This window comes from Pelophylax lessonae (assembly GCF_965119305.1).
Source record: "Pelophylax lessonae genome assembly, chromosome: 11".
Lineage (NCBI taxonomy): Eukaryota > Metazoa > Chordata > Amphibia > Anura > Ranidae > Pelophylax > Pelophylax lessonae.
This window is the reverse complement of record NC_138778.1, coordinates 152,598,088-152,613,193: the sequence shown is the minus strand read 5'-3', so window position 1 is coordinate 152,613,193 and position 15,106 is coordinate 152,598,088. Positions and strand designations below refer to the sequence as shown.

General features: G+C 43.1%; 1 protein-coding gene across 1 annotated transcript in view; it reads left to right on the top strand.

Moving 5' to 3' along the window:
• Nucleotides 1-15,106, top strand: part of SKAP1 (src kinase associated phosphoprotein 1) — a 706,029-nt gene that overhangs the window by 29,545 nt on the left and 661,378 nt on the right. Inside the window, exon 2 of the mRNA XM_082271509.1 lies at nucleotides 846-951. Coding sequence (XP_082127635.1) covers nucleotides 846-951 — 106 coding nt within the window. The remainder of the gene's footprint in view (nucleotides 1-845; nucleotides 952-15,106) is intronic.

Sequence of the window (15,106 nt, the reverse complement as noted above, 5' to 3'; positions counted from 1 at the left end):
GACTGAGGGGGAAGCCCCCGCCACCTCCACATGTCAGTCCATGGGCAGCACAGGGTGAGTGACCGGGGGGGGGGGGGGGTATGGGGTGCAGGCTGGAGCTGGTGTGGTCCAAGGTCACGTCGGTCTGCCGCCCTCCCCGAACCATGGAGCACCAGTTACCACTGTAAGGAGGGCTTCCGATGTTAATTCCTTTTAACAATTTCCTTTAAGGAGGGCAATTGTGTGCATTGTCCCAGGCTTAGGTTTCCTATTGATACATAACATTTAAACTTTTTTACATTTTAGACTGGGATGCCTTGAGATTTTGCATAAGGCACCGCAACTGAAAAAATGAGAAACACTGGTATAGAGTATACAAATCAATGAAGTAGGTCAGTAGAGTGTTACTTGTCGTTCCATTCCTCTCTATGAAAAGTACACCAAAGACGTAAGCTTCTCCTCCCTTTCATCCTAATACAGTAGTCCACCTGTCTAGTGTGCTGTGTCGTACTGTCTTCTGTGGGTATAATGAGCCTTCTCCTTTAGTTGCAGAACATGATTAATACGATCCCCAGAAATAGCTTTAAATCAGATTAGTATAAAAGATGGCTTCCAGCATGGAACCTGCGTGATTGATCACGCTCTAGGCTTACATCATGAATATGCTTTGCATGCTAGGCTGTTGCACTAACACTTAGCATAGATTCTAGTGCTTCTAATTTGTCAGTTAGTCTTAAAAATGCTAATCGTTTAATCCTAGATAAATAGAGGGCAAGGGGAATTATATTTATTAGTTATATAATGGCATTTAAATGCTTATTATCTAGTTGTGAGCAAGCTAAAATGTTTTTTTTTTTTACTTCTAGATGCAGAGACTTTTTTGTCTGAATTTCTTCAGTATGAGAATGTGAGCATCAGGGCAAGAGAACTCGGAGAGGAAATACTGCGCGGTTTTAGACTGGTTCGAAATAGGTTGGTTTTTTTTTTTCTGTAACAGATGTGCACTTCGGCTGTTTGTTATTTTACAAAGGATTTCTACTCACATATATGTTATGCTTGCTCCTAAACTAAACAATTTACTTCCATTCTGCTACACTTACTGTTCCTTTACGATCCACTACATGTACAGGACTTCCAAATTCAATTAATAGTCGCACAGTGCTAATTTCGACGATGAACGTTTACACTATTTTAGTCGACTAAAATACGACTGAAACAATTTAGGTGACTAAAATACGACTAAAACAATTCAGATGACTAAAATACGACTAAAACTAAAATGGCATTTTAGTCAAAAGACTATGACTAAAGCTAATTCAAAATCAGTATGTTTTAGTTGACTAAAATATAATGTTTAGTTAAAGTGGAGTTCCACCCATTTTAATACGTTTAGATATACGTAATCCCCTTTAAAAATACTTTTACCAATGGAAACTATTTTATTTATTTTTTTGCAAGGAAATACCTTTTTTTCTTCTTTATTCATCCGCACTTCCAGGTCCGGCTGCCTATAGGCGATTACGTTACTCGGCAATTCGCAAGGGCTGCTGGGATGTATCCCAGCAGCCCTTGGGAATCGCCTAGTGACGAAATCTTGCATTATTACACCGCCACCAGCTGTACTCGGATGTATTGGATTGAGTCCGTGCTCCGCCCCGCCTCCTCTCAGTGAGCTCTACGGGATGTATTGCTTTGAGTCCGTGCTTCGCTCCGCCTCCGCCTCCTCTCAGTGAGCAGGGACTGAAAGCATTACATCCCGTAGAGCTCACTGAGAGGAGGCGGGGCAGAGGCAGGGCGGAGCACGGACTCAATGCAATACATCCGAGTACAGCTGGTGCCGATGTAATAATGCGAGATTTCGTCAATAGGCGATTCGCAAGGGCTGCTGGGATACATCCCAGCAGCCCTTGCGAATCGCAGAGTGACGTAATCGCCTATAGGCGGCCGGACCCGGAAGTGCGGATGTATAAAGAAGAAAAAAATGTATTTCCTTGCAAAAAAAAATAGTTTCCATTGGTAAAAGTATTTTTAAAGGGGATTACGTAGATCTAAACTTATTAAAATGGGTGGAACTCCACTTTAAATTGTAATGCATTATTTAAGTATTTCATTAGAAATTCCAAACTTATATACTCCTGGAGTAAAAATCTAACATGCTATTATTTATGGTATTAGGCTGGGTTCACACTGATGTGAATTGGATGCGGGTTTCCCTGCATCTAATCCGCATTACAGGAGAGTGTGACCGCCTCTCAATGGAGGCGGTGCACACTGCTCCATGTCGGCCGCAGTTCGGTTTGCGGAAGGGTCCTGTGCGTCTTTGGCTCTGTTTCAGGCCCGAATTCAGGTGAAAATTCGGACCTGATTTGCCCCTGAAACGGAGAATGGTGACGCACCGGATCCCCTGCTGTAAGCTTCTCTGCAGCGTGTGTAAATCCAGCCTTAACCTTTTCCAGACCGCCCGCCGCAGATTTACTACGGCAGGCAGCCCATCTTGCGCCAAACTACGTAACTGTACGTCAGTCACACGCCTGCAGCTAGGGGGCGAGCGTGCGACGACGGTGGCGCTCTCCCGCTCCCACTCTGCAGCGGGGACTCCGATGCACGGGCCGGCGGCTCCGAATGCGCCGGCCACCCGTGATCGCTCCCCACTGAGAGAGCAGAACGGTCAGCTGTTATAAACACAGCTGACCGTTCTTCTCTCTGGAATGATCACAGAGCACCTGTGATCCTTCTATATAGGATCACAGGTCTCTGTGATCATTTCAAAAGCCCAACCCCCACAGTTAGAATCACTTCCCTAGGCATACATTTAACCCCTGATCACCCACAGTGTTAACCCCTTCCCTGCCAGTGTCAGTACAGTAACAGTGCATATTTTTAGCACTGATTACTGTAGTAATGTCACTGGTCCTCCCAAAAGTGTCAAATATGTCAGTTAGGGGTCTAAACTGTCGCCGCAATGTCGCAGTCCTGCTAAGAATCGCAGATCGCCGCCATTACTAGTAAAAAAAAAACAATTAAAATGACATAAATCTTTCCCGTAGTTAGTAGATGGGATAACTTTTGCGCAAACAGATCAAAATACGCTTTTTTTTTTTTACCAAAAATATGCAGCCGAAAACAAATTGGCCTAAAGTGTTAAAAAATTTTCATTTTACATTTTATTTTTGGGGAATGTTCTATATCAGAATGTTAAAAAATTATTTTTTTTTTTTTAGAATTGTCGCTGTTTTTTTGTTTATAGCGCAAAAAATAAAAATCGCACAGGTGATCAAATACCACTAAAAGAAAGCTCTATTTGTGGGAAAAAAAGGATATCAATTTTATGTAGGTACAGCATTGCACGACCGCGCAATTGTCCGTTAAATTAACGCAGTCCCGAATCGCAAAAAATGGCCTGGTCATTAAGGGGGCAAATCCTTCCGGTCCAGAAGTGGTTAAAGTGATTGTAAACCCACTTTTATAACTTTACCTATAGGTAAGCCTTTGATAAGGCTTACCTATAGGTACTGTAAATATCTCCAAAACTTGCACCGTATAGGAGATATTTACATTGCATGCAGCCGAGGATGTCAACAGCGTATGCTCTCTGAAGAAACGGCCGCCCGTGCTGTTTCTTCAGAGTCCTGTACTGTGACCGGCGGTTCCCCCGCAGAAGTGATGTCACGCGACTCCGGACAGTAATACAGCCGGAGTCCGCAGACCCGAAAGAAAGATGAGCGAAGATGGATGCGGCCGACAGCGGGGACAACGCGGGCTTGGTTTGCAGGTAAGTGTCACATAATGGGCTAGTATGCCATACATACTAACACATTATGCACTTACTTTGCAGGGAAAAAAAAAAAAGGAGTTTACTTCCTCCTTAAGGTTTGAACATGCACTACAGGCACATATTTAGCCATTATGATCTATAACTTCTATATCACAATGGCTTAATCTGCGTCTGTAGTGCATGTTCAAACCGTAATACCATAAATAATAACGTTATTAGATTTTTACTCCAGGAGTATATGAGTTTGGGAATTCTAATGAAATGCTTAAATAATGCATTACAATTTAACCAAACACATTCGCCATATACACTTGCACATACATACTGTACGTACCTGGGGGCTGAACTAAAAGGAAAAAATCTCACAGATTTCCCCTTACACTCTATGCAGCATTGACTGCCATATCTCCTGTTGCTCCTATTGTAGTGTGACATCTGGCACAAGCGGCTGTCTGAATACCCATTCAGCAGCCAATCAGATGTAGCCACTGTTCAGCTGACAATTTTCATCCAGGCTCCTTTGATTTTCGCGCATGTTGGGTAGGAGGGTGGTGACAGAGCCCTTGTGTAGAGAATCTCTGCCAGTTCATCAGGAACTGAATAAAATTTGCATAATGTATGGCCATGTTTAGTCCTTAACCACTTTAAAACGGAAGTAAACCCACTGATTTTACCATTTCAAAAATCAGTTGCATTCCTGGCTAGGCTTGTGACGGTATCAGATTTTCATGCTGCGATTAATTGATTAAGGTTTTGCCATGGTATACGGTATTATCACGGTATTCTATTATTAAATTTAAATTATTAAATTTCCACCTCACTTCAATTTCATTGCTGAATTTAGGGGCTTTGGTTCACTTATGCACATTATTATATAGTCAGTCAGTACAGACTCTGTGAACCAGGCCTAAAATAGGTCATCAAGCAGTGTCTGGCCTAACTGGTGATAACTGGTCCTGGCGCTCGGCTCCAATCCGATGGCCTGGTCATTAAGAGGGCAAATCCTTGTGGTCAAGAAGTGGTTAAACCTGAAGGAGGTGTTGTTTATAAATTACTTTACTATTGCTTTAGGCCTGGTTCATATGTATGCGGGTTGGTGGTTCACATGTATGCGGGTTGGCGGTTCACATGTATGCGGGTTGGCGGCCCACATTTGCACAGGCATAGCAGCCCACTGATTTGAACGGGCTGCTATGCCCTCATTTTCCGCAGAAAAAAGGTGCATGCAGCATTTTTTTAAAATTCAGTGGCCTTGAAATCCATCCTGCTTTTGCACCATGCGACTAACCTGCAGTTCCTGCTCTGGCAAGCTTTCTGCACTTTTTGTATACGTGGGCACGGCATTTAAAAAAAGTTTGCGTGTGCAGCAACGGCAGGTAAGTCGCATGGTGCAAAAGAAGGATGGATTTCATGGCCACTGCATTTTTTTAAATTCTGCATGCACCTTTTTTCAGCTGAAAACGCAAGGAATAGCAGCTCAAGCCCATTCACATCAATGGGCTGCTATGCCTGTGCAAATGTGGGCCCCCAACCCGCATACATGTGAACCAGGCCTAAAGCAATAGTAAAGTCATTAATTGGTTAAACCTGCAGGAGGACCGGTGTTTTTATCTATTAATGACTTTACTATTGCTTTAGGCCTGGTTCACATGTATGCGGGTTGGGGGCCCACATTTGCACAGGCATAGGAGCCCATTGATGTGAATGGGCTTGAGCTGCTATGCCTGCGTTTTCAGCTGAAAAAAGGTGCATGCAGAATTTAAAAAAATGCAGTGGCCATGAAATCCATCCTTCTTTTGCACCATGCGACTTACCTGCCGTTGCTGCACACGCAAACTGTTTTTAAATGCCGTGCCCACGTATACAAAAAATGCAGAAAGCTTGCCAGAGCAGGAACTGCAGGTTAGTCGCATGGTGCAAAAGCAGGATGGATTTCAAGGCCACTGAATTTTAAAAAAATGCTGCATGCACCTTTTTTCTGCGGAAAATGACGACATAGCAGCCCGTTCAAATCAATGGGCTGCTATGCCTGTGCAAATGTGGGCCGCCAACCCGCATACATGTGAACCGCCAACCCGCATACATGTGAACCACCAACCCGCATACATGTGAACCACCAACCCGCATACATGTGAACCAGGCCTAAAGCAATAGTAAAGTCATTAATAGATAAAAACACCGGTCCTCCTGCAGGTTTAACCACTTCTGGATCGCAAGGATTTGCCCCTTTAAAGACCAGGCCATCGGATCAGAGCGCCAGGACCAGTCATCACCAGGTAGGCCAGACACTGCTTGATGGCTATATAATAATGTAATGTGGGCTGCTATGCGTGTGTGTGTGTGTATGTGTATATATATATATATATATATATATAGAGCTGCACGATTCTGGCCAAAATGAGAATCACGATTTTTTAGCTTGGAATAAAGATCACGATTCTCTCACGATTCTCTGTGTAACAAAAAAAAAAAAAAATTGGGATAACTTTACTGTTACGTTTTTTTTTTTTTTTATTCATTAAAGTCTATTAATTGCGTTTGAAAGACTGCTGCGCAAATACAGTGTGACATAAAATATTACAACAATCGCCATTTTTTTCTGTAGGGTCTCTGCTAAAAAATATATATAAAATGTTTGGGGGTTCTAAGTACTTTTCTAGCAAAAAAAAAACTGATTTTAACTTGCAAGCAACTAGTGTCAGAGAAAGGTCCAGTCTTTAAGAGGTTAAACTTCCTTTCTCCCTGGCAGAGGGAAGGAAAAGATACAATGTAATCATTTTTGTTTATAGTTACTGGGAGACTTAATGCTGAAAGGCTTAGCTGTGTGAGTGAATGAGTCATCCAGCTCACTGAAATGTATCAATTCACAAGTCAGACCCAGGAGCAGAGAAACTCTGTATTTTAAAAATGCCACAATAACAATACCGCGATGTATCGAATTACCGAAAACCGGCATATGTCTATTCCTGGCATGCGGTAAAATACTAGCTGTCATATTTACTTGTGCTCTCGACCAAACTGTCAGACCATCCAATGGCTGTTGTCATAACTGATCACATGTGCAGCATCATGACAGTTGAGGATTAAACAGAGGCCAAGATAGCAGCTTCTTTGGCTGAAAACGATAGAAGGGTTTACTGACACTTTAAGACCTGCATGTTATACCCCCTTCCTGTCTGGGCATTTTTTCAACACTGTGATACTTTGACTGACAATAACTCAGTGTCATGCAACACTGTTCCCTAATTCATTTCTTTTTAGATAGATATAGCTTTTTTTTGGTGGTATTTAATCACCACTGGGTTTTTTAATGTTTACTATATAAAGGAAAAAAGACAAAGAATTTATAAGAAAACTGTTTCCCTTTGTTTCTGCTATAAAACCTCGCAAATAAATAATCTTCCTTCATAAATTTAGGTCAAAATGTAATTTGCTACATTTCATTTGTAAAAAAAACACCAAATATATTATTATTTAATCTGTGTAAAAGTTACAGTCCTCAAACTATATTTGAAATGTGTCAACCCTGGTGTTCTGACTGTCTGTCTGTTTTCTTTTCTGGAGGCCTTAACCACTTGCCTACTGTGCACTTAAACACCCTTCCCATCCAGGCCAATTTTCAGCTTTCAGCGCTCGCACACTTTGACTGACAATTGCGCGGTCATGCTACACTGTACCCATATGAAATTTTTATCATTTTTTTCACACAAATAGAGCTTTCTTTTGGTGGTATTTAATCACCTCTGGGTTTTTTATTTTTTCCAAAAAAAAAGAAAAAAGACAGAAAATTTTGAAAAAAAAAAAAAGTTTTTCTTATTTTCTGCGAGTAAATTTTGAAAATAAATGTTTCTCCCTCACTGATGTGCGCTGATGAGGCGGCACTGATGGGCACTGATAGGCTGCACTGATGGGCACTGATGAGGTGGCACTTATGGGCACTGATGAGGTGGCACTTATGGGCACTGATGAGGTGGCACTTATGGGCACTGATGAGGAGGTACTAATATGCCGCACTGATGAGCACTGATAGGCGGCATTGATAGGCGGCACTGAGAGGTGGCACTGCTGGGCACTGAGAGGTGGCACTGCTGGGCACTGAGAGGCGGCACTGACGGGCGGCACTGATGAGCACTGATAGGCGGCACTGATGGGCACTGGCGGATGGCACTGATGGACACTGACGGGTGGCACTGATGAGCACTGATGGGCGGCACTGATGAGCACTGATGGGCAGCACCATCAGTGCCCACACTCAGTGCCCATAGTGCTGCCAGTCAGTGCTCATCAGTGCCTAGATGAGCAGGCACTGATGGGCACTGACTGGCAGCTCTATGGGCACTGATTGTGGGCATTGATGGGGGCACTGATGGCGGGCACTGTGGGCACTGATGGGGGGGGCAATGTGTGTGGTTTTTTTACCTTTAGTAATCAGGGCACTGGTGATCAGTGCCCTGATTACATTCCTGTGTGTCCCCAGCGGCTCTCGGCTCCCCCTCCTTCCTCACACTGCAGTGTCTGTGTGAGGAAGGAGCGCCGGCGATGAGAGATGATCTCATATGTTTACATATGAGATCATCTCTCATTGGATGGCTTGATCACGTGGTGAATGGCCGCTGTGATTAGCCATTCACCACGATCTGTGATCGGCCGTGTCCAAGGGACACGGCCGACACAGATTCTCCTCGATGCGCGCTCGCGGGAGCGCGCGGGGGGGGGGGGGCGTGTCACTGGAGGCCGTTTAAAGACGGCCTCCCGAAAATTCAAGTCCGCGCTGCAGCCGTATATAGGCTGTAGCGCGGATGGGAGGGGGTTAATGTGTATGTAACCCTTACATATACCCAGTGAAGTGACTGGCCTCAGGTGATACACAGAGATGAAACAAATGACCCATACATAAGCTGTACTTGTCTATCTGCAATGTTCTCTTCTCTAAATTAGTTTAAAGGCCATCATTTATAACGCTGGTCTGAGCTGTCAGAAAAAAAGGGGGCGGAGAGCTGAGGTTACACTCTATAGCTCTGAGGAGAGCTCTGAGAGCTAATTGGAATTAAGGGACACATCCTCCTTTAGATAGCACACAGGAGCAGAGCTGAGGCTGTCAATCAGCTGGAGATCCCTCACTTGTCACCTTTTTTCTCTTGGTGTCAGGAAAACTTGTCAGAAGTGATCCATGCTGAAAGCAGAGGAATGAAGCAACAGACAGAAATTACACTTAGTTCTCTGGATTGAGACAAGTAAACATTATAGAAGGATAAGCTTTCTTCATTTTTAATGTCTGAGGTTTACAACCACTTTAAAATGCCAAGACAGCTCAAACACCCCCAAAATTACCCATTTTGAAAAGTAGACAGTTCAGGGTATTTGGTAAAGAGCATGGTGCATTTTTAATTTTTTTTGCCACAATACTGTATATTTGAAAATGAAGAAAGTCAATACAATTTGTTTTTTTTTTCACAAAGTTGTCATTTTAACTATTCTCACTCACGGAAAAAGCATACATATAATTACACCCCAAAATACATGTGTCTGCTCCTCTCGAGTATGGGGATAATCTCTGCCTAGATACATAGAGGGGCCCAATATCAAAGGAGCACTTTCAGGCTTTCAAAGGGCATAAATAATGCATCTGATTTCCTGATTAGCTATCACATTCTTTAAGGACCTGAGATGCCAGGACAGGAGAATCACACACATTTTACAGAGCTGACTCTCCATCGTATTTACAGTAATTAGAGGCATCGTGAGCAAGTTTTTGCTCTTGAATTTTTCTACTTCCCCACAAGGATGGGCAGATCTTCTTGCTCCTTGTTCAAGGGTCATTCCCCCAGTCCCGAATAAGGAATGCTTTCAAGGCTTCTACTCTGACCTGTTCACAGTTCTCAAACCAAATGGAGGCAATTGGCCTATTCTAGATCTGAATACTCTCAAATTGTTCCTGCGGGTTTAAAAGATTTGCATGGAATTTGCCAGGTCTGTCATTGCCTTCCTCCTACCAGTGGATCTTCTGGCTTCTGTGACTACTAGAGATGCTTACTTGCACATTTCCATTTTTCCTCCTCAGCAGTGCATTGTTGTGCTGTGGGTGCTCAGCACTACAAATTTGTTGCCCTTTCCATTTGGCCTTTTCATGTCTCTGTGGTTCTTCCCCAGGCTATTTACCCCAGAGTATGCATGTTGTGGGATACTTTGACAATCTCCTGTCAAAAGAATTGTCTTCCCTAATCCTGTCAGCCAATGTCAAGTGGACAGTGCATACTCTGCAGAGCTTTAGTTAGATCCTCAACCTTTGGAAGTCGTTGCTGGAACTGACTCAATTATATTAGTACCTTGACCTGACTTTGGACACAGCCCTATCCATGATCTTCCTGCATTGGGGCAAACTCCCTCCCTTTTGCCTAGGTCCAAGGGTCATTCCTTAATTCATACCTGCAAAAGGATCTTGTACCTGATAGTAGTTTCGTTCAAGGTAGTGCTGTATGCACAGTTTCAACTCCAGACCATTTCAAATCAACATTCTGGCAATGTGGTTAGAACAGACTCAGTCCTTGGACTGCCCAATGCATTTAAACTGCAGGACTAGATTTTCCCTGTCATGGTGGATTTTCAACCCAGTGCTAGAGTCAGGGAAACCCTTTCCCCTCAAAGACGTCAAAACATTCTCACGATACATGCCAGTCTATCAGGCTGGTGAGGAGTCCATCAGGTTGCAGAGATTTGATTGTTGGAAGGAAGCTTGATGTAATTCAGTTTTCCCTTCAGCGCTGGACTTATAGAAACATAGAAACATAGAATGTGTCGGCAGATAAGAACCATTTGGCCCATCTAGTCTGCCCAATATATCTGAATCCTATGAATAGTCCTTGGCCCTATCTTATATGAAGGATAGCCTTATGCCTATCCCATGCATGCTTAAACTCCTTCACTGTATTTGCAGCTACCACTTCTGCAGGAAGGTTATTCCATGCATCCACTACTCTTTCAGTAAAGTAATACTTCCTCATATTACTTTTAAACCTTTGCCCCTCTAGTTTAAAACGGTGTCCTCTTGTGGTAGTATTTCTTCTTTTAAATATGCTCTCCTCCTTTACCGAGTTGATTCCCTTTATGTATTTAAAGGTTTCTATCATATCCCCTCTGTCTCTTCTTTCTTCCAAGCTATACATGTTAAGGTCCTTTAACCTTTCCTGGTAAGTTTTTTCCTGTAATCCATGTACTAGTTTAGTAGCTCTTCTCTGAACTCTCTCTAGAGTATCTATATCCTTCTGGAGATATGGCCTCCAGTACTGCGCACAATACTCCAAGTGAGGTCTCACCAGTGTTCTGTACAGCGGCATAAGCACTTCCCTCTTTCTACTGCTTATACCTCTCCCTATACATCCAAGCATTCTGCTGGCATTTCGTGCTGCTCTATTACATTGTCCTCCCACCTTTAAGTCTTCTGAAATAATTACTCCTAAATCCCTTTCCTCAGATACTGAGGTCAGGACTGTGTCAAATATTCTATATTCTGCCCTTGGGTTTTTACGCCCCAGGTGCATTATCTTGCACTTATCCACATTAAATTTCAGTTGCCAGAGTTCTGACCATTCTTCTAGTTTTCCTAAATCCTTTTCCATTTGGCATTTCCCTCCAGGAACATCAACCCTGTTACATATCTTTGTGTCATCAGCAAAAAGACAAACCTTACCATCGAGGCCTTTTGCAATATCACTTATGAAGATATTAAACAAAATTGGTCCCAGTACAGATCCCTGAGGTACCCCACTGGTAACATGACCTTGTTCTGAATGTTCTCCATTGACTACAACCCTCTGTTGTCTGTCACTCAGCCACTGCCTAATCCACTCAACAATATGGGAGTCCATGTTCAATGACTGTAGTTTATTGATAAGTCTTCTATGTGGGACAGTGTCAAAAGCCTTACTAAAATCTAGATATGCAATGTCTACTGCACCTCCACCGTCTATTATTTTAGTCACCCAGTCAAAAAAATCTATAAGATTTGTTTGACATGATCTCCCTGAAGTAAACCCATGTTGTTTTTCATCTTGCAATCCATGGGATTTAAGATGTTCCACAATTCTATCCTTTAATAGGGTTTCCATTAATTTGCCTACTATTGATGTCAGACTCACTGGTCTATAGTTGCTCGATTCCTCCCTACTACCTTTTTTGTGAATGGGCACGACATTTGCCAATTTCCAATCTTCCGGGACGACTCCTGTTACTAATGATTGGTTAAATAAATCTGTTAATGGTTTTGCCAGCTCACCATTATTATTTATCAGCTGTCTAATTACTTTAATAGAATCCGGTCAGACAATGCCACGGGCCAGTCATCAAGGTGGCACCAGAAATCACGCTGCCCAAAGGGAAGAAGACTTGATTCTCACCCCAGGTGTGGAAAATTGGCACGTGGACATTCTCAGCTGTCAGTGTCTGAATCCAGGAGAATAGGCCCTCCACCCAGAGGTGTGCCAAGCACTTTGCCACCAGTGGGAGATGCCAGATGTGTGTTTTATAGCATCCAGATTAAACAATAAACTGTAAAGGTTTATCATTAGGTGCAGGGACCCGCAAGCTTTTGAAGTGGATGTTGTGGAGACTTTGGCGACTCTGTGGGATCAGTTCATCTTGATCTATGTCATTCCTCCTCTTTGAGCCCTTCTAGATAGTTCAGGCTTTTTGTTTCAAGGGCCAGACCACCATCCTACTTCTTGGTTGCTCACTATTACAGCATGGCTGTTGAAACCCAAGTCCTGAGGAACAGGGGCCTATCATTTTTGGTCATCCCTACACTCTTGAAGGTTTCACAGATTTGCAAGGCTCCCGCCCGATTTTCTGTTCACATGTTTGTTAAGTTTTACCAGGTGTACATTCAGGCATCCTCTGAGGCTTGCTAGGGGTGAAAGGGGTTATATAGCGGATGTCCCTGCAGCTTTCATTCTTTTTTTTTTTTTGCCAGCAGCCAATTACCTTATGATAGCTGCATATAACTCATGGTTATGGCTAAGATCCTGTGTCCTGTCCTGTACCCCACAAAATAGAAAAATCGTTTTTTTATTTTTTTATTTTTTCGATAGATCAGGGAAGTTTTTTTTTTTTTTCTAAATTGTAGTCTGTGTCCCCGCTGGGGTAGTTCACACCTTTATTTGCCCTGGTGACCATGGTCAACAAGACAAAGTGAATTGAAATTCTATGCTCTAGAGTTGTTGTGAGAGCAGGACAAATGTTATGGTGGTAACTTTCTAAGTCATGTACACATCCCCCAGTAGTTCTCAGGACTACCAGTGGGTAGTAAAAACTGCAGAGTTTTTCTGTTCGTGGAATGCCAAAGTAATGGGGGAACTTGTGCTGGGATGTAAAGTCCCAGAGTGGCACACATAACTAAACTGAGAACAGTGCGGACCGCTACTCCTTACCCTACATGCTGAGTTGTAACGGTGTCAGGGACTCAATACCCTGCGCAGGCGCACTGGCATCGCTAACTGGCGAACGCCTATGCGCATATGCTGAGGCTACCTTGGTAGAGTTCGAGGCTACCTTAGTGAGTTCGAGGCTACCTTGGCGGAGTTTGAGGCTACCTCAGTGTAGATCGAGGCTACCAAATTGGTGCCAAAACTGCCTATTTAAACACAGCTGTCACTCTAGGTGATTACTGTGTTGTCTTCAGCTCTCCTGTATCCTGTGCCTGTTATATCTGCTGTTCCTGTTTACCTGACCCAGCTTGTCTTTGGATTCTGATTACCTGCTGCCCGCCCTGACCTTGGCTTGTCCTGACTATCCTCCTGTCTTGTCCTGATCTGTTTACCTGCTACCGGCTATTGGTCCTGGACCTGTTGCTGGCTCTCCCAGGGAATCCAGGGGGCCGCGACCTGGTGTTAGCAAGCAGCCAAGTCCATCCCCACCATCTGGGGCCCTGGTGAAAACCGGCTAACACTTAGACTCCGCGCCTCTGGTGAACCTGTGCCACGCCAGTTACCCGGTAAGCCACTCCTCTTACATCAGGCTCTGCCACACTACTCCGTGACAAACGGACAGCAATTGTGATCATTTTTTTAGGCCACTGGTGGTTTAAACGAAGGTAAATAAAGGCTTATTTGATGTTTTTGTACATCATTTGGACACATCCTTTTTTTCCTTTGTTCTAGGATGCTATTTCTAGCCTAGGAGTTCAAGCTAGCTGTAATTGTGTTTTCAGCAAGTTGTAATTTATCATTTGTTGGAGAGTCAATCGGAGAACATTTTACAATTTGCTAATTTTGCGGGGATCTCACATGATCAGAGTCCGCAAGGAACCAGTTGTTTTCAATCAGACAGACACTGTCTTCTAAGATATGCAATTATGTAAGGTCATAAAGGCACAATATTTTGCAGAATTACTAAGCAGAAAGCAGAGCCTGAATTTGTAATAATCACTTATATAGAGAGACAATATTTTTAGGGCAAAGTGCACATTGAAAAGGTTACTTGCATTATACCTATATTTTTAACATTTATATGGGAGCTACACCTACTGATTCCCGGAGCTTTCATGCTGACCCTGGCTTCTCTAGCTATTAGGTCACTGACCTGGAACAAGGATGTGGGCAGTGAAGTATAGCCTCCTGTATGCTTGTTCCATGTCAGTGACTTACTAGGCAATCAAACCAGTATCAAGATGACAGCCATACAGCCTATGTCTTTCAATTTGAAGGCAGCAATGACGGCTTCCATATTTTTTTTTTTACACAAGTTTCCTTTAAAGGGTAAGGACATTTTCCCATAAAGTTTTAATACCTTTTACACTTTGTTGACATCCTTCCGCTAACTTGTGTAAGCCTGGTAGACAGATCAGCTCCTATTAGAAACCTATTGGGCTTAAATGCTCCCAATAGCGAGTACCCAAATCTAGATCTCACTTCAAGGTTATGGGCCTTGAAGTGAGATCTAGGTAAGGGTTGCGGTTGGGGGGAGTGAGTGGGTTGGCTAGACTGACTTGGGGAGAAAAGCATGAGGAAACTGTAGGAGATGTTCCTTAACTCTTAGGGTAAACATCATAATACCTTAATGTTTATGTTGACTTAATGCACAGTTTAGCTTTTCCTTTGGTGTTTCAGACCCAGTGGTTGTGTTTAAAATTTGAGCTTGTAAGTATTTTATCTATGCAACTGTATCGTTGGTAATGAGAATAATCATTCAGAAGGTAATGAGATGATTTTAATCTGGGATTTGCTATCCACAGTATAATAATGTAGTCCCCATTGTAAGTGATTAGAATTCCCCGAAGCATGCTGTGGCTATCTAATCACATGGCATTTCTGAACATGTGCACAGCCTGGAAAATTGTGCTATTGATAATATGTAGTATGT